Source organism: Sciurus vulgaris (genome assembly GCF_902686455.1).
Source record: "Sciurus vulgaris genome assembly, chromosome: 10".
Lineage (NCBI taxonomy): Eukaryota > Metazoa > Chordata > Mammalia > Rodentia > Sciuridae > Sciurus > Sciurus vulgaris.
Window position 1 is genome coordinate 32,536,375 of NC_136470.1, and position 26,163 is coordinate 32,562,537.

General features: G+C 34.4%; 1 protein-coding gene across 1 annotated transcript in view; it reads right to left on the reverse strand.

The window, feature by feature from the left end:
• Positions 1 to 26,163, reverse strand: part of ROBO1 (roundabout guidance receptor 1) — a 374,240-nt gene that overhangs the window by 288,141 nt on the left and 59,936 nt on the right. Inside the window, exon 2 of the mRNA XM_079154970.1 lies at positions 16,838 to 17,164. Within this exon, the coding sequence (XP_079011096.1) occupies positions 16,838 to 17,164 (327 nt within the window). The remainder of the gene's footprint in view (positions 1 to 16,837; positions 17,165 to 26,163) is intronic.

The window sequence follows — 26,163 nt, forward strand, 5'->3', positions numbered from 1 at the left end:
GATAAGCTCCTAGAACATTCATTCACCAAATGATTTGGGGACTTTTTCTTTGCTTGGCACCATGGTAGATCAACAGTGACCAAGAGTTACAAGGTCCTTGTTCTCATGGAACTGACACATTCTAGGAAGGAAAACCCATGGTAGAAAAATACATTTATGCAATCATTGACATGATCTCATCCCTGATTGTTTGTTTGTTGCAAATTGTTGGTAAAATGGCAAGAAAATAATATCCTTCTCTTCCCCTGTGGCCATAGAACTATACAAAGAATCATCAGGTACCACTGGGCAGAGACATGCTGAATAGATAGCAAGCATTGAGTGACGTGTGCACTGCTTCTCTATAGTAGCCCCCGCCTTTGTGAAAAACCAAAATGCTGATAGGGTGTGTGTGTGTGTGTGTGTGTGTGTGTGTGTGTGTGTGTGTGTGTGTGTGTGTGTGTGATGTGAGTGGGAAGCAGTGGAAGAGATGGTGCCATATAATCCAGAAGAGGTCACTCCTCTCTCCTGATCATCAATTCAAACTGCCTAGGAAATCCGTCCCACCAGGAAGTCCTTTGGCCTCTACACCTGCATAAGCATCGTGGAGCATCAGTTTTCACTGAATTGATTACCCAAGTTCCTCGGAGATATATGAACAAAGCTGTCAAGGTCATCCCTCAAGGGGGGACTTGACTTATTTTCTTTGGAATTTATAACAAATTTTCAAATTGGTTAATATTTATTTTTATAAGAGTTACATATCAAAAAGTATATGCATTTTAATGGGGATATGACTGAACTCCTTGGAAAAAAATAATGCTTTCTAAGTCCAATCAATTCTATCAGTGAACACCCAAAGAAAAAAATTATATGTACATATATATAAATATATATGCACACATACATTTACATATATATAATACACATACACATTATAAAATACCACATATAGCTCTGAAAAAATGGTGAATTTAAAATAGAAAAAAAAAGGGAGTATATCAAGTTTTCTTATACACATTTAACATTCTAAGTGTGACATAGCCACATATACACTTGAGGCTGTAAAATAATTTTGAATTAAATATTAATCAAAGGTACAATTACTTCTAATCAATTTCATGCCTTGACATTTTAAAGGACAAAAGCAAACTAAGGTATAAATTATTTAGAAGATAAAGCAACCTATGATAACATAGAGGTAATTATCACAGTAATTGTTGCATTCCAGGGCAAGGTTAGAGAGGGAGGGTTTCCTTTGTTCATATTTTCTCCACCCAAAATTTCATGAATGAATCATATACTTCAACCCTATTTTTTAAAAACTAGAGAATATTTGGATCTGACATTCTTAACATATTGAAAAACACAAATGTACTTGCTTTAGTCAGCTTTGGCATCAGTGTGACTAAAAGACCTGACAAGAACAATGTAGAAGAAAAGTTTACTTGGTGCTCACAGTTTCAAAGTTCTCAGTTCATAGATAGCCAACTCCATTGCTCTGGGCCTACAGTGAGGCAGAACATGGTAGAGGCTGTGGGGGAGGAAATAGGTCAGAGCATCAACAGGAAACAGTGTTCACTCACCAGGGACAGAATATAAACCCCAAAGGCATTCCCCCAGTACTCACCTCCTCAGCAGGCCAACTTACCAGCCTACAGTTACCACCCAGTTAATCCCTATCCATGGATTAATTCACTGATTAGGTTCAGATTTTCATAACCCGATCATGCACCTGTAAACTTTCTTTCAATGTCTTACACATGAGCATTTGAGGGACACCTTACATCTAAACCATAACAGAGCTGAAGCTGAATCTGTAACAGTTGAATCTGTAAATATTTTCTCAATTTGTGTGTGTGTGTGTGTGTGTGTGTGTGTGTGTGTGTTTTCTAGCATTATCATCAATAAACTTCTTTTAAAACTGGAGAAAAAAAATCTCAGCCAAATTAACTTTCTTTCCTTCCTCCCCTAAGATTAACCATTATAGCTTAGAAGATGGTTCTCATCTGTGTAACCAACTCATAGAAGTAGAGATCACTATGAAAATTTGACTTTCTAGTTTCTGGACTTTACATTTTACTGTAGGAAAAAGCAAAATGGTATTCTAAATATAATAAATATTTAAAATCTTAAGTATATAACATATATTTGCTAAAAATATTTAGATTTTAAATATTTCTATTAAAATATTTTAAGATAAATCATATTTTAATCTATTAATTTACCTAAGCAGTATATCTTAGATTATTAAAACAAACATTGAGATAATCAATTACTCTATACATTTAACTATAAATGTTAATGAACAGTTCTTTCTGCTTAGGTTATCTAATGATTTAAGGAAAGCATGATGCTTATTTCCATTGACATAAACCAATGTATTTTTCTTTTTCTAATGCATAGTATCTGTTATCTGCTATAAACTTGAAAACATGATTTCATTCTACTTAAGATACATTAAGTTCTATAATATGAGCTACTGGTGGAATTATTGTGTTAAATAATATAATGTTGTATAAATGCTCCTTGACTTATGATGGGGGTTATGTCCAGATAAACCCATCTCAAATGGTCAACACTGCAAGGTTAAAGTGCATTTAGCACATGTAACCTACCAAACATCATAAGATTAGCAACAGAGCATACTGCAGAGCCTTTGTTGTTTACCCTACTGATCTCATGGCTGACCGGGAACTTTAAAGCCCAGCATCACTACAGAGTACTGTACCATATAGTATTGGTTTGGGAAAGATGGAAAGTCAAAGTAAGATTTCTCTTCAGAGTATTATAGTTATCTAGGTGAGAAAGCATGGTGATTCTAATTAGGAAAACAACAAAGGAGATGAAGATAAATGGAAAGATTCTAAAGCAATTTAGGAAAAAAACATCAGCCAAGACCTGATCAACTGATGTATAGAGATAGACAAGGAGGGAAGAATCCATCTCAGGTTTCTGGTTTGGAGGGCTAAATGGTGGTGCCTTTCATAGTCCAGAAGCAACAGAGGAAAGGCAGAGATAACACATAAGATGGTAAGTCTCATTTTGAACATTTGACCTGGAGGTGCTACCATGATTTTCAAATGGAACTGAGTGTAGAGATCTGGGCTAGAGATAAGAGACCAGGGGTAAATCAAGATAAAGTTGGTTGATGAATCCAAGGAGGTAGGTGTGGTTATACATGGAAAATCATAGAGAAAAAACAACAAATTCCCAAGATACTTAAACAACTTAGCTGTCAACCAAGAAAGGCTCAGCCAGATAAATAAGGGGAAAATCATATAGAGCCACTATACTTCATATGGTCTATTTCCACAATCAAATTTATGTCCATTTGGTTAAATTGCTTGACTTTGGTTACATGCAAACCTAATAAAGGTTTGGTTGCATACACATGATAAAGCTGAGTGCCATGATATTCTGGGAAAGCAAATACTTCACAAAGAAGGCTGAATATGTAAAATGCTTGAAAGAGGTAAATCATGTTCATTATAAAAGCAAAATTTAGAAAGCTGAAGTCAAGTAATTACAAGCAACAGGATACTGATAAAAGAGAAGGGTAAGACCCACCTCGTGCTAAGGATCTCTTGGCAAAGTTTTGGTAAAGAACCATATTTGAACTGCCTATCTTTAGAATCTCGAATGGATTCCTGAATGTCCTTCAATAGGCCAATGGCCAAAAGAAAACATACCAGAAGACAAAATGGAAACCGATTAGTATATCCTGTTCTTACTCTTAAATTCTTCAGACAAAAAAATGATGAAGATAATCACATGCCTATTCCTGACATAAGCAAGCTCATTCCTCCTACAAAGCACAAAATATGGATGTTATTCAAAATGTGTTCTCAGAAAACTAGTCAAACTATCCAAAGTATTTTTGTAGTTCATGGAAGTGTGGGAATCACAAAAACTTAAATCTTCTACTTGTGTTCCACATCATTAGTTCATTTTTTGGACTCTGAAATCTTATAGAAAATAGGTAAGTTTAAAAGTTTAAAGATGTATTTTACAAATTGTGTTTTAATACTCCAAGAAGATCTTTTACATTGGAACATATTTTAAGAAAGGCCACAATGAATTATTGAAATGCTAATGATATCAGTAACAATAGATTTACAAACAATCAAGATTATATTTGTCATAAAAGGCAGGGTATGTAATGATAGGTAAAGCATGTATATAGTTTCAGAAATATTTATGTGGATTTTAAATCCACTTATGTTTGAAAAGATGACTGACCCTGGCAACTGAAAGATCATTCAAAATGTAAACATATATGGGATTTAGTTTTTCAGTATTTGCCTTTCTCAAATGAAGAGAGATGTTCTTTGGGACCAAAGATAAGGAAAGAATCAATAACGTGCGAGGCACAGGAACTAGCGGGTGGTATAATACCACTTATGCATGGAGATTGCTATCTGCCAGGCACATTTCTCAACAGTTTATATGCATCCACTTATGTAGTCCTTCTGTGTTAGCCAACTTCCCATAACTAAATCAAAATACCTTTAACAACAACAAAAACAATTTAAAAGGAGGAATGGTTTCTTTTGGCTCATGGTTTCAGAGGTTTCAATCCACTGTTGCTCGAGTCCTATGGTAGCACAGTACAAATGGCAGAGGAAGCTGTTCAGTCCCTGGCAGTCAGGAGCAAAGAGACAAAAAGGAAGGGACTAGGGTCTCAAAATTCCCTTTAAAGACACTCCTTTAATGACCTAGCTTCCATGAGGCCCCACCCCTTAAAGGTTCCACCACCTCCCCGCAGTGTCACAGACTGAGAAATAAGCATTTAACACCTGGGCCTTTGGAGGACAGCCCATATTCAAATAAGAGCACATTCCCACACCTCTGTGAGGTAAATAGAATAAACATTATACACAGAGAGCTTGAATCATTTCAGCAAAACCATAGGACTATGCTAAATGAACATTCATTGAGTTTCTTAGAAGCAGTATTTAACTTAATGACAGAATCAATTGTATCTACCTATGAAGAGTTCCCATAACATCTTCTACAAATAAGAGCCAACCATTAGAGAGAGTTAAAGAAAACCCATTTTACTAAAACAAAATGAAAACTGTCTTAGAAAAGGTCATATGAAATATATTATTATTTAACTGGCACTGACAACTAAAATTCTGAGGGAGGCCTTAAAAATCATAACCAACCTGGTCCTCAAAGAACCCATTTCATACGAAAGCATACAGAGACCTAAGTGGTCATTAATTTTTTAAAAACAAAAAAAGAAAGAGAAAAATGTTGAAGAATTGACTTTATTGCCCACCAGTGTTACAGAGTGAACACAGGATTTTAAGGTTCTTTGGGGGATTTAGGCAAAAGAAGAGAGTCACAGGGAGAAAGTAAGTGTTCACAGGTTCTCAATGCACTGGCCACATAAATATTTCCTTTCTCCCATCAGATTTGGTTCATCTCTGCTTTCTTCCCAGAGGAAGATCCCAAAGGAAACTATAATAAATCATGTTTTCCAAGAATTCCCTTAAGAAAGGTTTAATAAAATTACAACCTGCACTCACTTTCATTTGAGAACTAAGTGAAGCCACTTGGGCAAACTATGACAAATGCTGAGTTAACATGATACAAATATCCTAAATGTCCTTCCATATCAAATGCAGGCTCCTAATCCACTTTTCTTGTGTCTATGATAATAATTGAAATTTATTTTTAAAAAATGACTTAAGGTGTCTCAATCTATACAAAGTGCATTATTATCTGGTGAAGACCTACAGGGTGCTAGAAGATGAGACACTGAAACTATAAATCTTTTTAGGGGAGAGTTGTCTTTTCTCATTTTCTGTTTAACTTTCTGGCTTTTATTTTAAATTTTGCTCCATCATTGACTAGGTAAGATTAAAAATGCCCTCATTCAGGCATACTAAATAAGATCATAAACTTTTATTTCTCTTGACAAGTGTAAAATGTCATATGCACTATTAAACCTTCAATTTAAACTGAGGTTAAATACGATGCAACTTAAAATGTGACTAAAGCTACAATTTCCACTTTGGAGACTAAGAGACTGAGATTAGGAACTGCTCAAAAACTTAAATATCAGAAATACTTTATTAAAAATTAGGTCCCTAATAACGACCTTCAAACATATGAGTAGCCAAATGAAGAATAGTTGTTCTCTGTTATCACTTAAAATGTACAAGTGAAAGAATTTAGACTGCAGCACAGGATTTAAGTAAATTAAAGTAATAACTCTGTGTTAACATACACTAGTGCATAAAAGTTATATTGATGATGGTGGCTAGATGATCTTTTATTCTGAATCTCTTTTACTACAACAAATTATCTTCAGACAATTTAAACTAAAAATCAGAAGGACAGATTAAATGACTTCCAAATGACCCTTTTAGCATGGTTCTGTGCTTATTAATCAAGCAGACTTTTCTTACAGTTTTCATTCTAGTAAAGTAAATAAAGGAATACAGCATTTCGTTTTTGGATTACACTAAGTAAATATAGGCTTTCATGGATTTACTTAAAAAACCTAAGATAATTTTCCTATGTTACTTTTTCCTGATAAACAGTGATATGGATATTAATGAAGTTTTGAACACCTTATATTCTGCTTAACATCCAGTGAACTGTAATTATCTCAACCTTATTTATCATTGTCTGTACAGAGGAACTATTTTCTCCATCTGGGCAAATGTATTTCTCTTCTTTTCCAAGCTGAATTCCTACCCTATCTGTATCTCCTCAGAGAGGTGCTTGCCTTTCTCTGTCTCCCTCCCTCACTGCCCTGAACCTACCCAGTTCTGTCTTTCTATTCCCAGATCCCCCTTTGTTAATTGGTGGTCTTCCTCTTCTTCCATTTCACTTGTGCTTTTCTCTGTGTGTCTCTCCATTTCTGCCCCTAATCCAGTTATTTGCAACAAAATGAATGGAACTGGATGTTCTTATATTAAATGAAGCAAGTACAAAATATTCCAGAACTTTGAATTTAAAAAAACTTCAGGAAAATAGTATCTTATGGCCGCATTTTTTTTTTTAATATTTTTTGAGGGGATAAGGATTTAGCTCAGTGGTAGAACACTTGCCTAGTAAACCTCAGAACCTGGGTTCTATCCCCAGCACTGCAAAAATAATAATTATTATTGTCATAATTATTATTATTTTCATTTAATACACAATATCTGTATCTTTTTATGGGGTACAGTATGATAATTATTTTTTATATACACAGATACACACACAATGTGTATTAATCAAATCAGGGTACTAAACATGTCCATCTCCTCAAATGTTAATCTTTCCTATGTGCTGGGAACCTGGGTACACTTTTTAAGATATTTTTAAATATATCATAGATCACTCTAACCAATAATTAATTTACTGTGCTATAGAAAACCAGAACTAGTTCCTCCTAACTCTGTTTTGGTGCCTTTTAATTTCTTTCTGTCCCCTAGTCCTTCCCAGTGTGTAGTGAATACTATTTCACTTGTTGCTTCCATGAGAGTGAGCTTCTTAGTTTCAACAAATGGGCAAAATCTTATGACACTAGTCTTTTTGTGTTTGTACTTGCTTCATTTAATATAAGAACATCCAGTTCCATTCATTTTGTTGCAAATAACTGGATTTCATTTTTTATGGGTACTATTCCATTTTTTATGTATACCATATTTTAGTTATTCATTGATGGAACTTATCATCACCAATAATTGCAGTTCTTACGAAATCTCAACTTCTTTCTCACCCTTCAAAATTCAGCAAATATTTAGTCCTCAAATCTAAGTGTCCCTTTTTTCTTCATCTCCATTACTACCAACTTCAAATCATCAACACTTCTGCCTGAAATACTGCAATATCCTTCTAACTGACCTCCTCCAATTATTCTGCAACTCATCCTCTACATGGGTGACACTCGGGTACCACAAGGATATTTTAAAATGTAAATCAGATCAAGTCATCTCTACCATTGCCTAAGGGGTATTTACTGTCTCTCATTTCTTCAAACATGTACAACTTCATCATTTCCCCCTGACTCTTTGAATGTACTGTTCATTTATCCTGAATCTTTTTTTAAACTCTCCTTCTTGGTAATATTCACCTGTAACTCAGCTCTCAGCTCTGGTCTCATTCCTTCCTGGTACTTGTCACAATTAAACAGAAAGTATTTATTTGTATGGTTAGTTGCTGGTTTTCAGTACATTTGCCTCTCTTCCAACTATGCTAGTGTATTTGAAGACCAAAATCACTTCCTTTTTCATTCATTACTGAAAAGATAAGCTAAACAGAAGACCTAGAAAAATCATTTATGAAAAACTTCCTTGTAAAGATAAGCTACATTTCAGTAGCTTTTCATATTTTTATTTAATAGTTTCCCTTTTAAACATGACATTTTAAAAAGTTGCTGCTCACACTGTATAACAAAGAGAAGAACTTTCATCCTACAAAGACATTCAACAGTGTTCTCTTCTAACCTGACAAATCTATGGCTAAGCAAGTATGGATTTAAAAAAAATTAATTGATATGTAATGAAAGCTTCAGTTAAAGTACATTGCATTAGAATTAGTTACATTGAAAGTTAAGTATGTTCTTAATAAACTTATCACTGAAAGGTGAATATTAAAATAAATGTAAATTATTCTCAAGTTACTCTATGCATTAAATCACAAATAAATTAGGAGGATTAAGAGAACAGGGGACCTGATGATAAGATCTGAGAGATAACCAGATCCACCTTCTTGTTTTATTAGGTTTTAAAGACAGTACTGTTGATACAAAGAGACACTGCCAAGAATTTCTCATAAATAACAAAATACTGATTTGATTTTCTGGAAGCCTCAAGGGGCTTTATATCTAAGTATCAACTAGTGTTGAAATAATCATCGTACTACTTTTCAGCATGCATGAATATCATTTATTTTTTGAAAAAATAAAAATAAAAAAAATAGCTCATGAGACTCATAATGGATTATGTCACCTTTAACCCCAAGATTACTGGATTGAATCTGTTCCCAGACAGTAGATCTAGTAATATTCTGCAGGCAGCCACTGCCTTGTAACAGCCAGAGTGAAAAGCTAAGCTTTTCCATGTAGTCTCTGTAACAGAGCTGATTATGTCATGTGTGCCAACATATCCAAGCCTGTTTTGGTCATTAAGAAAAGACTGAGGGCCGAGGCTGTAGCTCTGTGGTAGAGTACCTACCTGGCATACCCAGTCCCTGGTTTGGATCCTCAGCTCCATAGAAAAAAAAAAAAAAAAAAAAAAAGAAAGAAAGAAAAAGAAGGAATCCATAAAGAATATCTGCTTCTATGGATCATTCTAAGTGTGGCACATGGGGGAGGCGGGGGGGAGATGAGAAGGATACCGTCAAAACTTCAACTGCAGCAACCCCTTGTGTAGTTAAAGTCCACGTATAGTTATGTATATTGAAAATACTCTGTATGGGGATGGAGCTCATTGGTAAAGCACGTGTGTTTTAGTCAGCTTTTTCACTGGTGTCACTAAAAGACCCAACCAGAACAACTCTGGAGGAGAAAAAGTTTATTGGGGGGCTCACAGTTTCAGAGGTCTCAATCCACATACAGCAGGCTCCATTTCTCTGGGCTCAAGGTGAGGCAGAAATCACGGTGGAAGAGTGTAGTGGAGAGACGCTGCTCACATGATGATCAGGGAGCAGAGAGAAAGACTCCACCCTCCAGATAGAAAATACATACTTTGTAGCCCCACCCCCAATGACCCACTTCTTCCAACTACATCCCACCTGCCTCCAGTTACCACCCAGTTAATTCCATCAGGGATTAATTAACTGATTAGGCCAAAGCTATAACCCAATCATTTCTCCTCCAGACCTACTTGCATTGTCTCACCTGTGAGCTTTTGGGGGACATCACATCTAAACCATAACAACGTGCCTAGTGTACACAAGGTCCTGGGTTCAAATCCAAGCACCACAAAACAAGCAAACAAAAATGTTGTATAATGAACATACATCATTTCTCACAATAAAGTATGATTTTTGGAAGTTACTTACAAAAATTTTCTGTGTAAATTAATTAATCATCTTCTTTAACCTATGATTAGAAGAATGGAAAATATATAATGTAATCTAAGATCGTTCTAGAAATTTGTTATAGGCATGTGAAAAAAATAAAAACAATAAAAGATTACAAGCCAAGAAGTTAATCAAAGGTGAGTGTGGTGGAGCAAGTCTGTAATCCCAGCTACTTGGGATGGTTGAGGCAGGAGGATCCTAAGTTTGAGGTCAGCCTCAGCAACTTAGGGAGACCTTGTCTCAAAATAAAAAGGACTGGGGATGTACCTCAGTGGTAGTGGGCCCTGGGTTCAATCCCAAATACCACCAAAAAAATCAATCACCCAAACACACTTGAATCTATAATCTACTGTTTAAGAGCAGTTAAAAATGTAATATAACCTGATGACTACTAATTGCCAGAATATATAGTACATTCTCTAACACCATCATGCCCTCTAACACATTGAAATGGTCAGCAAAGTTGCCCTTTCCTATTGAAACATCCATTAAAACTCCAACTTTCTGTTTATGCCTGTTGCCACAATCATTTCCCATGTGAACTGTGGAAAGTGAGTTTCTGTTTTTATATGTCACAACTACTCTTTGAAAGGTAAAAATCCCAAAATTAGAAGGAGAATTTGTACAGGCTTTCAAAAGAAAATGACAATTCTCTTCTCTCTTAATGCAGTATCCAATGATACTACTCTTCCTTTTCCCAGCAAGTACAGAATTCACACTACATTTATTGGAAGAGAGAACATTCTACTCCTATTTATAACAGAACTTAAGACTGATATTTGAATATGAGAACTGGTCCATGGACTGCTAATTATTTATATCATTATTAAGATTTCACGATTTTTTCCTGATTTTTGTTTCTTAGTCACTTAAGATGATAAAATAACAACAAACCTAACAGAAATCTTAAGAGTTTGTTATAAAACCATAAACAAAGGATTATTCTGATTGCTTCTTCACTTAAGTGAACATACATAAATTTTTTTTTTAATTTGAATGCTATCCTGGCTATAAACATTATAAAAATGAATGTGTTTATTTGCTCCTGAAATAAAAGTGATTTCAGTTAATACTAGCTGCATGTCCTACATAATCCAGTGAGTATCCAAATATAAGGAAAATTTTGCCATACCATCAATTCCATCCAAAATGGAATTTAGCATATCCAATACACACTTCACTTAATAAGAAATTAATTTAAGGACATTCAATGACTGAATCCTTTTATTTAAATTTCTGTATGTTAGCAAACAAGTTCTGAATTCAAAATTGAACCACTGTTGATAGCATTTTTGAAATCAGAAGCTTTCAGATCTCTTTCATATAAAATACTTTGTATAAATAATCCTTCAACTGGTATTATCTGATCACATTGGAGGTAAGGAGAAAAAAATAGTGAAAACAACAATAATTAGGCTTATTAATTGTGACTATGTGCTACATATTTCACATACATTACTTCATTTAATTATGAATCAATTTGGGATAAACAAGTACAAGAAAGTAGAAAGACATTTTAAAATCCTGAAAGTAAATGACTCTTTAACATTCCTCCTTTGAATGTTGAAAAAAAAATGTGATACAAAAAAATGTTTTAGAATCTGGTCAGAGTGTTTAAAATGGTCAAGTTTTTGTTGCTTTTGTTATTGTTGTTGTTCATTTTTAAAGATAAAATAAATTAAGTAAAGGAAACAGTTTTTTTAAAAATGCCATATAACTCAGGTCAATTTCAAAGATAAAAAGTCTATCATAGAACATGTACCTGTTTATGTAAATACACACATATAAGTACATAGAAATTTTATGATGTAACCAAAAAACATCTAATTTCACAAGCTATTTCTAAGCTCTGGAGCTAATACCACAGAACTCAGGGATTCTTATCTATCCCAATCTCAATATGGGAACCTTGAGTTCCAGTTTTCATTCCATCACTGATCTGCTGTATGATACTAAACAGATCTTCCTTCCTATGATGCTACACACAAACATACACACACACACTCTCTCTCTCTCTCAAGTAATTTAAAATATAATGACATATTTCATTTTCACCTCATCTCATCTGACCCTTTTCATTCCAGAGGACAGTTTCCATATACTATGGACTAGGTTTTGAAAACACACTGCATTATACCCAGGTAAACATGTCTATTTAGCATACATGTTCAGCTCACTTTCTCATTTTACCTAAGTGAGGATAATAGGACAATACGAATTCCAAAACACTTTGAGAACCGTCCTTTAAAAACAACACCCAGCACTGCAAAAAACAACAACAACAACAACAACAACAAAAGATCATCATGTATTGAAAATAGTACAGAACACGCCTTCAAAATACAACATTTTACCTCAAAGTAATGATGGTTTAAAAAAAGAGCACCCCAATAAAGAAAGTCTAGAAACACAATCTTTGATTAACTAACGAAACAAATTTTTTCCAGGAAAAATAGTTCTTCTATAGATTTGGTGCATAGAAGGCCAGTAAATGTCTACCTATTCTGAAGGGAATTTGTCTTCTTCAGGAGAAAACAGCTTAAATGGGATACAAATAGCCATATGTTGACTGCAGACTGCTTACCAGGTGACAAAGAGAAGCCACATCCTACAATGGAAAACTTGAAGATCAGGGTTCAAATTAATTTTCCATAAAATTCAACATAATTATCTAAGATCAAATTATTTATTAAATATAAGCTGTGTCAAAGAACTGTGCTATTAATTTGTGCCAGGAATAACATAAACTTAATAATTGGGGGTATTCAGTATAGGAGAATTGATCAATAAAACAATTTCCTAAGTATGTCATAGACACTCCAACAGAAATAATCCAAAATAAGTAAGAAGACTGCTATGTATGTAAAACTATAATGCTCTAATAAAAGACTGCTTTGCAAGATCTTTAAAGAAAGCTAAGTTTGAAACTCAGTTAGACACAGTGAGTTTTCCTAAATCTAGAAACAGCAATGATTTCTAAATTACTTAATTAAATATCCCTATCAAAATATGTCATTCTTCATTTGCAAAGAAAAATAATAATGGAAAAACGAATTTTTAAAATAACACATTTGTGGTTAGAGACTTTTTTTTCCTTTATAAAACCAAACCACCAAAATTTCCAGGTACAGATATTGGAAATAAAAGCTGCTAAACATTTCTTAACATTCAAGTTTTTAGACTTTATAATAACGTGAAATAAGTTTACCTGCATCAAATTTCAGTGTTTAAGAACAAGGAAGGCAGTTTTTACCACATGGTAATAAGGATAAGCACCAAAATATTGGTCAATACTCTGCAAAAAGGTCAACCCTGGTTAAAACTGTAATGTAAATGAAAATATAAATAAACAATCTTAAAGGTAACTGATAAATACAATCGCTAGCTGCATTGTTCCCATTTAAATAAACATTACATAATATACAAGAATATTATCATTTCTCTATAGAAATAAGAATTTTAAATGTCATTCCATATCCTTTTTTTGAAAGTTTGAGAGACTGACAATTATTAGGAACCAAGCAATCCAGTTGTTGTTACAGCTGTAAAACTTGGTTTAAATGCAAGTAAAACACAGATAAATGTTTTTAAAAGCATTACCAACAACTGCACTGTGAAACCTGTGTTGCCTCAAGACACTTTTGTTAATGCTATCACTTGGTGCTACAGAGTCACTACAAAATTAGATGCAATCTTTGTCTTCCTGTGTCTGAGCCTTGGGGAATGGAAGAATAGTTCTTATTGAACTTCTGGTACCTAAACTAAGATTAAAAAAAAAAAAAAATCAAGTAGTATGTTCTCCAGGAAAAAATAAAACCCAAATTATAACCATATTTTGCAGGTTTATCTTTTAGAAATACGGCCCATGCTTCCCCCTTGCTGCCATCTTACTTATTTACAAAACATACAAATGGCTAATTTAGGTTTTAGGACAGAAAAATCCTAAAAATGGAGAATGAGCAGAACTCATTGCTTAAAATTAATAACTAAGCTAGGCAGGGTGGCACATGCCTCCATTCTCAGATGTAGGCAGGAGGATCACAAGTTCAAGGCCAGCCTGGGCAACTTAACAAGACTTTTCTCAAAATCAAAAGTATGAAGGGTTGCAGATAAAGTGGTAGAGCATCCCTGGGTTCAATCCCTAGTACCACAAATACATGAATACACAAATAACTGAAATATAGTGAATTAAATTGCTACATATCTATTTATAGCAAATTGAAGCATACATTAACTAAATAATCATTTCTAACTTTTTAAAGACACAAAAACCTTTTAAACTGCTGAGTAATTTTTCCCATAAACTTGTATAAAATTCACATCTCATTCAAATACAAATGTTTCTATTTATTGCAATTAAACTAGCATAAAAATTATTCAAAGCAAATGCTCCTTAAACTTTTTTAGGCTTTCAAATTATTATCTTTAATAAGAATACTTGTTATCAAACTACCCTAATTAACCAAATTACACTTATAAATATATATTATCTATGCATTTCTCCTTTTATAGATATGGCAGTTGTTATTGTTATGTTTAAAAACTTTTAAAGTTCTATATTAAATTTTATTCAGTAAATTAGCTGGGTGTGGCAGTGCACACATATAATCTCAGCAACTTGGGAGGCTGAGGTAAAAAAATCATAAACTCAAGGCCAGCCTCAGTAAATTATCATTTTTTTCCTCTGGAGCTGGAAAACATTTTGAGAACATAATGATGAACATCATACTAAAATCTGTGAATTATGCATAAAGGTACTCTGTCTTTGAATATTTTGCTGGTAAAAGTGATATAATGCTCTTGTGTCTGGTTTCAATTCTGATTGTGCATTTGTTGAGGAGGACTGGACAGCTTTTCACATAATGGCTTCTCAAGGTAATGAAATGTCTACCTTAGAAAGGACTTAACTGGAAACTAATAGTATCTTTAAAATACCTACACAAAAGCCAGATCAGAAAAGTCAGCTGTCTAAATCTTAGTGAAGAGTATCTTGATCATGAGGGTGAAACTAAAGGTGTTTTGAAAACAGAAGATCTGGAAGGTGAGCATTTAAACCTGTTCAAACCTATAACTTCCTTCTTAAAATCCAGACAATGATAAGAATGTGAAAAGAGCAGGAAGTAATCCAGAAACACCAGATGACTTCTGCTATTCCTGTTGACACACACTTCATTTATAAGAAATTATAATTCCAGAGCACAATCATTTTGATTTTCCCTTTGGTCTTCAGTTTCTTACCTACCAAAAATTAGACCTGGCCTAGGTGTTCTATATCAACTTTCCTGATTCTCTAAATTTGTTTTTAAGCACTAAATTAATTTTGCCTCTGCAAAGAATTGTTAAACAGAAATAAGTCAAATGTTACAAAGGTGCCAGTATCTTAAAACTGAAAGACAACTCTATCAAACAGATGTTATTTAAAAATGGGTTGAACACACTTATACTTCTTTTGCTTGGGCTACATTTAAAGTTGGGCTTTAAAGAAATAGCACAAGCAAAATATTCTTCCATTGTCATGATAGCTTTCAATACACCTTGCTGATTTCATTCTAAGACTTCAGGGAGAGTCAAGGCAATACAAAAAGAGTGAAATGCAAATCCTAGTTTCCAGAAAATATTCAAAAAATGTGACTGGCTAGTTTTGATATGGTTTAAAATGGTTATTTTATTATTCTAATTTTATTTTATGCTCATATCAGACATCTTTGACATTCTGCAAGTACTACATGACTACATGACTTTGCAAAGATATAAGTACTACATGACTTTGTGAAGATGATCAAATCATTTTAACACTCTGGGGTTGATTCCACACTAATAATACAATTGAGCTGGAATATTTATCTCTAAATTCTTTTCCATGTCTATAATTTTATAATTATTTATGATTCTATATATTCAAGTTACAATTTAAGTGCTAGAGACTATGAAAACCAATTTTATAATTTATATGTTCAACATAAATTATATGAAAATATTAATCATCTTGGAAAATATATATATATATGCACAGTTGTGAATACCGTTATATATGCAGTTGAAAGGAATTAAATTTAATTTCATTTTGTCTCTCCAATCCCTATGCAGAAATTCTCAATTTTTGTCATATAGATACACCAGAATTTTTTCAAGGAAAATGAAATATATTGGCTACCTCTTAAATATACATAGAAAATAAGAGAAGTCCAGTTCTTATTCAAATACAATACAATCTAGACTCTAGATATAATGATTTAATCATTAGTCAACATATTTCTTGAGATGATTTCAAACAAGGTGCATTTGGTATTCATGTAAATAAACCAAAGCACACTTGAGGACTACATACACCGTTTTTTGACCCTTCATTACAGTAGCCAAGTATGAAGCCTATAAATAGACTTTTCTAGATTTAGTAGAAATCTAGATTAACAGAAGTATAATATACTTCTAAGAATTAGAAATTCTTACCTTACATTACAAGCCGAAAGTAATTCTTCCAACAAAGACATTTTTAAAATGTTATACTACTCTTATGCTATACTAGTCACATTCTTATGTTCACAATATTTAGAAGTAACAAAGAAGGGAATAAGACAAGTTCAGTGAAAATGGTAACAGAAAACATTTTCAAATCAAAAATCAAAAGGTTCAACAACTACGTGTGCAAACCCTAATCTAGCTTTAATAACTAAGATGAGAAATAAAACTTTAAAACAAGGTTTCATTCAGATATAAAAGTACAGATAGTCTTCAAGTAAAGCTTATTGCACGTGCTCAATCTTTCATTGCCATTATCATTACTTGGCCACGCCCCCTGCCAAACACAGAAGCCCATCTTTCTTACTTGCCACCTCCAGCGATGCGTTGTGGCTCACGGCCTCTCCGAGGTAATTTCTTGCCACGCACACATAGACCCCTTCGTCAGGTCTACTTTTTCGTCCATGTACTATACGTAAGAAAAATAAAGATCCACTTGGCAGCAACATTCGGTGTGAGCGAGGGTCATCTTTGTCTGTCTCCACTCTCTCCCCACCTTTGTACCATTCAATAGTGGGTGTGGGGCGACCTTCAGCTTTACAGTTCAGAGTTGCAGGTTCTCCTTTTGAGACAATTAGGTCTGACGGGTGTTCAACAATGCGAGGTGGAAAATCTTCCTGGCGAAGACGGGAGCCTGCAAAAGAACAGACAAAATATCTTGCTATTTCACTCAAGGACAGTTAAAAGCCTTATTTCAAAAGTTTTAACACTGCTGTTTAAACACTACCTCATGTTGACCTACCCTTCCTACCCTATTTACTAACTAATCCTTCTGGTATCCACTTTGACTGCACCTTGCAAATCCTGAATTCTTTAGACCCTCCACTTAGAAAGTTCTCTTGCTTACACTCCACTTGTACAAATCCTGTCTGCCGTTCAAATCCCTGCCCATGAATCATTTCAGAGCCCATCACATTGTTTATACCATGCACAGTGCCTGCTTTTGCAGAGAAACCTGTCAGAGAACTGCTAAATAGCTTCCTGAGCATTACAAATAATGCTGTGGTTTCCTGGCATCTCCTTTTTAACTATCATCAATTAAGACTCTTTAACAAAACGTGCTGTACACAAATGAACATTTATATTCAAATACAATAAAACTCATTCATATAGACTCTTATCTCTTCCTAAATAATAAAAAGTGTGTGTATACATATACACGTAAGTATTCCCCAGAGCTATAATTAATAAATTTATTTCATTATTATGTTAATATTTGAATATTAAATAATTGAGTTCGAATAAATAAATATTAATGGAAAAGCATATTGGATAAGGAGCTGCATTCTGGAATTTATACAGTACTTAAGAAATGAAAGTCAATGGGGCTGGGGTTGTGGCTCAGTGGCAGAGCTCTTGCCTAGCATGTATGAGGCACTGGATTTGATCCTCAGCACCACATAAACATAAATAAACAAAATAAAGGTATTGTGTCTACCTACAACTAAAACAATTTAAAAAAATGAAGGTCTATGTGTATATATCATTTAAATATATTTTGTCTCTGTGCCTTATTTTTCAAATGATATTATAATCTCACAAACAGTATTCATGTTTCATTTTTTTCAATACTTCTATCTTATTTCTGCTCTGTACATAGTAAATGTATAAATTACTCAAATTCAACAGCCCAAGCCTTCAGTAAATGGAGCCCTGAACTTGGCTCTCATCTGGGTGTTCCAAACTCACTGAACAAAGTACAATACAAACAGGCTTGCCTGACACTTCCATTTCTACCCTCTCTGCCTCCCTAAACTTTCTCAACTCAGTCTACTCATGCCTATTTCTACAGTCAGCTACTAACCCAGGTCCAACTGCTATCTCTTCCTGCCAGGGTTTGGGAAAGTCTCTGAAACAGTTTACTTTCATATGACCCGATGAAGACTTTGAGGTACAAATACAATCCAGGTCCTGCTCTACTTTAGAGACTTTTAGACTAAACTCACTTCTCTTAAGTCCTCAGGAGAACTACAAGAGGCAGCCTCCTCCTTCCCTGATCAAACTCTCCAGATTCCCTGTCTTCTTTCTCTGCTCCATTCTCCCAGTTTTCCTGGTTCCACAAACATACGGGGCTTCCTCCTACACTGTGGCCCATGACTGCCACTGGGTCTGGGCTCCAAATGAACTCAACTACTTTACACCCACAATTCTTTCAAATCTCTGCTTTCCCCAATCTTTCCCAAAAATTAAATTTTGTTTTATAAACCTAAGCAGCATGCTCCAACTAAACTTGGTAATATTCAGAATTAAAATTTAAATTTATTTGTCTGAGGCTTCAAATATGGTTTTTCCCCCACTAGTCTATAAGATCTGTGGGTCTTATTTTGTTCATGGTTGTTTCTCTTATGTCTGGCAAAATGCTGAACACACTGTAGTACTTAGTATGTGTTGGGCTGGAGATAAAGCTTAGTGGTAGAACACTTGCCCAGCAGGTACAAGGCCCTGGGTTTGCTCCCTGATATGACAAAATAAATATATAAATAAATAAGTATGGCAAAAATGAAAAACTGAATGAAGTGCTAACAAGAAAGATCTAGCTGAGCAGAATGCACTGGAGCTTAAGAACCATGCATTGTAAGCCGGGTACAGTGGCACACACCTATAATCCCAGCAACTCAGGAGGCAGAGGCAGAAGGATCCCAAATTCAAGACCAGTCTCAGCAACTTAGCAAGACCCTAAGCACCTTTGTGAGACTCTCTCAAAATAAAAAATAAAAAGGGCTGATGGGCTTAATGGTTAAGCATCCCTGGTTCAATCCCTGGTACCATTAAAAAACAAACAAACAAACATGCATTGTGGATACACTTTTTTAAAGACTTTAAAAGATTTTATCTGTATTTTGTTGTACTGGTTTGAATCATTGAACTACTTCCCCAGTCCTTTTTATTTTTTTATTTTGAGACAGAATCTCCCAAAGTTGCTAAAACTGATCTTGAACTTGCAGTCCTCCTGCCTCAGCTTCCCAAGTTCCTGGGATTACAAGCATGCTCCACTATGCCTGATTTATCTTTTAAAATTGTAACCAATATACACATCATTCAATCTTAATAGAGTATAAATCCCGCATTGCTTACTTATATCTGTGTCTAATATGTAACTACTTACAATTAGTATTTTTTCTCAGTGCAATGAATGAAGTGAATGATAAAACTAAAATATCTATTATTTGCTTATAACCTTCATGAGACAAAAAGTCATAAACTGAAACACCAAGTAATAGTCTTACAATAAAAAAATACTGACAAATAGTTTTCGTTTAATGCAGTATGCTCTAAGTTCTTTAAATGCAACCAGACTTTAAAAGAGGGGAAAATAAGACAGCAATATGTGGGAAAGATGAATTGGAAATTCATATTACCTATATTTAAGTCAGCTGAAATTTAGATTGGTTTTAGATTAGACAAATTATCAGAGCTACAAAACTCAGAAAATAAAGCATTCTAACATATTATTGGCCTTTACCTTGGCTATAATTATAAAAGATGGATGCTGATGAAAAAAAAAAAAAAACTAATGAGATAATGTATATTTTATTAAATCAAAGTCCATTTGAAATAGGTAATAGGGATGCATAGGCTCCTAAAAGAACGTGAAAAATGGCCACTCAAGACAGCCTGAGCAAGTCAGATAAAGATTGAGAGACATGGAACTTGTGATAAACCTTGAAAACAAATCTTAAAGAAAGGAGATGATTTCACCCAGAGGCACAACTGCAAGAGTATATGATACACTATGGGATCTGCAGGTAGGTTATTATGGCCTGTATATGAACTGCGTGTTGGAGACAGGGAAAAATAGCTAAAAGAAATAATGTGATAGGCTTTTCACATCAAGGCAAAGTTCTGCAACCTAGCTGAAGACAACAGGAATCCATGTAAGTAAGGGATCAGTGTGACCAAGTTTGATTTTAAAGAGGTCACTATTAGCCAGTGGCACACACCTCTAATCCCACTTACTCCAGAGAATGAGGCAAGAGGATCGGGAGTTTGAGGTCAGACTGGGCAACTTAGAAAGGTCTGTTTCAAAAATAAAAATTAAAAAGAAGTGGGAATCAGTTCAGTGGAGGAGCACCCTGGATTCAACCCCTAGTAGTTTAAGAAAAAAAAAGAAAGAAAAGAAAAGAAAAAAGAAAAAAAAAATAACTCACTATGGCTAATAGGAGGCTAAGTTAGAGGAAGATGAGAAGGATACTTTGTACCCTTCAAGCAATAAATCTGTGAATCTGTACTTAGACATTGACAGAAAGGAAAAAAGGGAAAGTCTAATTTTATTAAGTTATAAAATCAACAAAATCTACTTACTGGCAACGTAGAGGATAATGGAAATGAAATACACAGGATGAGGGAAGCAACAGAGGAAGGGAGATTCCAGATTCCTGATCTCGACTCTGAGTGAAGGACAGTCAAAATGAAGATAGGAAATAAGAGCAAGATATGGTGAAAGGAAGAAGGGCAAAGCAGATACGCATGCAGTATGAGACATGGGGAATTTGTAGTACTTCTAGGGTGTCCAAATGAAGAAGACAAGTTACCAACTGCATATTCAAGCTGGAGCCTAGAAATCTCAGCTGGAGCTGTGGATTAGAATAGAGCTGGAGACAAAAATCATGGGAGAGAATAAAACTGTCCAGAGAGTGTAGAGGAAGTAATGGCCAATTACAGAATCTGGAGGTCACCCAGGCTCCACTGAAGGGCGGTATTGCTGAAGACTCTCTAACCTAACCTGCGATTCCACAGAGCTGGACCAAAGCCAGCATGACTTTTGGGAACAGAAGATTCAGGCCCAAGTTTTCACCATGATGTTTGTACAGCAACATTCAGTAAAAGCAATAAAAATGCTTTCTATATCATTAATGACCACATTTGCAAAAATGTTCAGATCATTACTACCATTGCTCAAAAAAAAAAAAAAACAGTCATGGATCTCAGTGTCTTTAGTTTTGCAAATGTCATGTGCCAGCAAAGGAATATGTTATGCAGCCTCTCCCAAACTTATTTTTGAACTTTTAATTTTTCCCTTTTGTAGCATATCCCATTAAATGTTGCTTCTGAGAAACACATTTGAAGAGAAAATATATACCATGAAGCATATAATAATCTGAAAAGAATTAATAACTTCAGCACAAAAAGTTATTTAACTGTAGTAGAACAGTATCTTTGGAAATCCTAACATACAGAAATCTTTCATTTCTCTCAATGAAAAACCTTCATGAAAGGGAATTTCCAATATCTGAGACATATATATAATGAGTGATTGGTTAACCTCCATAATAAAAACCATAAATGCTAGTCATCATCTCTATAAAAACTAAATAAATTATTCTTTGTAATCAAGTGTAAGCAGGCAAGAAAGAGATTGAAAAGAAAACTGCTATTAATTATCCATCATCTCCTTTCTCACAACATCTTTCTGAGGTGGGTGTTGTTATATCTGGTGTCCATATGGGGAACTGAGATCTCAGCTGTCATTCAGCTGGGAGATGGCAGTGCTGGGAGTCAATCCTAGTCAAATCCAAAGCTCTTACACTTGCGAACAATTCCATACATACTGTTAGGATTAACTGGTTAAAATCCATAGATAAATGTGCTGTGTCCACTCTTGCTTTCCACACTGGAACTGTTCATTCTGATTGCTTCCTTGTAAAATGTAGAAGATAAAAAGAGCAAGAGCCCGGCACAGTGGTGCATGCTTGTAATCCCAGCAGCTCAGGAGGCTGAGACAGGAGGATCTCAAATTCAAAGCCAGCCTCAGCAGCGAGGCCCTAAGCAATTTAGTGAGACCCTGTCTCTAAATAAATAAATTTTAAAAATGCATGGGGAAGGCTGGGGATGTGGTTCAGAGGTTCAATCCCTACTACCAAAAAACAAAAAAAAAAAAGCAAGAAGCAGTCAAACCCGATGGCATCTGTTGTTCTTTCCCCATGCATAGACTGTCTACCTGTGACCCAAATGGTTTCAGAAGATCAGTTCTTACCCAACAATCAAAACTAAATTTATCACTAGTTTCAAATTTTTCCTGACCATATACTTGAGGGAAAGTCTCCAACATTCTATTTTTAAGGTAAGAAAAGTCACCCAATTTAATACCTAGAGCTATGGTCCACTTTCTCAAAGGAGATTTTTTTTTTCCTTAACTTTTTTTTTTTTTATGCCAAGGACTGAACCAGAGCCCTGCACACGAAAGACATATTCTGCCACCAAGCTATACCCTAGATCTCAAAGGAGGACTTTGAGCTGGAAGTAGTTGCCCACATCCTATAATCCCAGCTACTTGGGAGGCTGAGGCAGAAGAATCACAAGTTCAAGGCTGGCCTGGGCAACTTAATGAGAACTTGTCTCAAAATAAAAGAAGTTTTTAAAATAAAGTAATAAATTTGATGCTGTGACTCAGTGTTAGAGTGCTCATGCACAAGGCCCTAGGTTCAATCCCCAACACCAAAAAAAAAAAAAAAAAAAAAAAAAAAAGACTTTGAGAGTTACAATAAAATCTAATAGGGAAGGGCATGAGTGTATACATGAATCTCAAAAGTGTAAATGAAAGATCCCAAGTAGGACATATTAGTCACTGATCTTTCTCCCCTTAAGGTGGCACCCACCTTCCTCTGTCACAATTTAATATCCCTATAAAATATAATATTTAATATTAATTTATCATGCATAAAGTTTCTCCAAGCATAAGTTCTGAGTTCCTATAAACTATCATTCCAGTTATGCTAATGATTATTTTAAATAATAATATGGTTTATATAACAATTGGTAAAACTAACTTCCAGGTTTCAACCACCCTTGCACAGGAAACTTTAAAGTTATAAAGAAGCAGAGTAAAAGAAAAGGACAAATACTGAAAGGAGGCCTTAACAAGGAATTAGAATGATACTTTGAACTGCTGTCAGCAAGAATCCTGGTAGAACCTTAGGAATACACACCACTGGCTTCCAGCAAGTCCAGTATCCCAGAAAAGGACAGAGCAAAATTCTTTCAACAGCTGCCTGGTTGGAAGATAAAATATAAACACCAGTGAATGAAATATCTAAATATTTACACAACCACAGCTGGAAAAAGATATATAATACGTAAGTGCTAAGTATTTCAAGGAAATATATCAAAGTCACATGAGATTTATGATGAGGAAACCAAAGTCTTAGTTGGATGTAAAGTGTTCCCCCCACTGAGACATCATTTTCACAGAAACACAAGCAAGTAACCATTTAAGAGACTGACCTTGTTAATATTCTGCTGAGGGGTGTGTGGATATGCATGCCCACACGTGTGTAATTTTAACTATGTAGCTTTACATATAACATATATAATTTTATTCTTATTTCTTCTATATGACTTTATTCTCTTTTCTACCACAGCAGAAATATTATAGCATTATGTTTATTTTTGTTTTAAAGCCTTCTTAGGAGGCGAAGGGCAAAGAAGTATTTTATTAAGAAAGTCTTATTGGCATCCAAATTTCTTTTCCATATGCTTTGGTAAATAAAAATTAGAAAACCTGTGATGATTAAAATATCCATCTGCATCATATAATATATTAAAGCATCTTGCAACAAAAAAATGCTTTGTAAAACTGCTAAGATCGTAAGAGGAACAAATTCAATGAATAGTTGACAGACGCCCAATGAATATTAATAGACAATTTGGTGACATCTGTTCAAGGTGGGGGTGGGGATGTATACAATGGCCTTGACAAAAATACCTATATTTTTAAAAGAATATTTATATTCTTATAGGCGCCTTGCAGTTCTTTACTTAAGCTCCATTTACATTTTCAGGAGTAGAATGGTCTCCAATTACTAACATTCATCCTATCACAGGCACCAATCCTATAATTTTCCTGTCAGAATTTCAACCTAGAAGGAGATATTTGTTAAAAAATAAGAAAGCAGAACCCATTAATTACTCACTATGTAGAAAACAGACTTAAATATCCTCTGTGGAGTTACACACATTTCTCAAACACTCATGCTTACTGTTGGAACAAAATTATAAAAACAGTCCACATGCTACAGAAAAACTAAATCTTTGACCTGAAATCAGATGTAGTAAAAGAACACAAGGGAAAGAGAATGTACCAAAAGAAACCCGTGATGAATAGACCATGGCACTTCCCCAAATTACTTTGTTTTATCCTAATTTCTTCTGATTATAATCTTTACTTAAAGAAGATTACCTAAAGAAACCACGTCTTGCCAAAGTTAGAATAATCTCAATAATTAACTGTCAGTGGTAGAATGTATCATCTAAAATGATTACCAAAATAGACCCCAGTGAAATTCCAGGAGTGAATTCTTGTTTTTGTCACATTCCTGAATAATCTAATATCATATGGCTGTGTCCCCAGGGATGTGAGAAAGAGTGACAGTAGCATAAGTTAAATTTTAGAAACAATGTTGCCTACCCCACCCCCATTTTTAATAATATGGACAGTAAGTAGAAGAGACTAAGGAATTAACTGCAGGAATTGCCTCAGCTGAGTCAAATTAGGCAGGATTTCACCCTGAGCTGTAAATAAAAAGACTGGAGGGTGAATTTGGCTAGCTGAGTTCATTTTTTTCTACTGGCCCGTTAGTAAAAATTTCCAGCTAAAATGCAAATAGAAGGATTTTGCTTTCTACAAAATGCCAAGCGAAAATATTTGTATATCTTAAAACCCAAATTCTTCACTTTGCCATCCATCAATTTACCCATCATTTACTTATATGTTTTCCTGCAGAGTATTAAGATAAGAGTACTTACAATCTTCAAAAAATTGTGCTAAGCCTAAAGTCTTTCAAGGAAGACAAAAATATTAACAAGAATGATGTTAAACAATAAAATCCCTTCAAAGCAAAGGAGTAGGAGAAGAAACTGTAATCAGAAGAACAGCATCAGAAAAAAAAAAAAAAAAAAAAAAAAAAAAAACCTCTAGCATCTATGGGGAACATAATTAAAACTAGAGACTGGATTCAGATAGCCTGGCTTAAATCTGGTACTTGTTTACTGTTTGAACTCTGATAAACTGCTTAACTTCTTTAAATGTAAGGTTTCTTTCTTAAGCAAAAAGAGGATAAAATAATACCTATACTTTATAGGACAGCATAATCTCTGATGCACAAAATAATATTATATTGACTCATGGGTTGAAACCATAAATATATTATTTTGGAAGCTGGCATAAACACCATTATTGGATTTTATAACCCTCCTCCCCACCATCTTCTGAAGCTACATTAACATTCTCATTAATTTATAGAGAAATGACATTTCCCCCCAGATTTATAAACATTTTTGCAAACAAAACTCAGTCCCTAATTGTGGTTAAGAATCCAACTTAAAATAATTTGATTTACACAATTATCAGCAGGTTCTGGTATATACAATTCTTGCAAAACATCTTTCAAAAGTTTCAAAAACCCAAACTAGAGTACTTAGGTGGTAAACCTATTGTTTTCCTGAGGACTATCTGAAGTCATCAATAATAAAACAAATCTGACCATTGAGGAAAATATTCCAAACACAGTCAGTGACTATTGAAATACATTACTTTCTTTTTATTATAATCATTAATGCATATTAAATATGCAAATTAATGGGTTTCACTGTGTCATTCCATACATACATAGGTACATGCTGCTTTGATCATGTCCG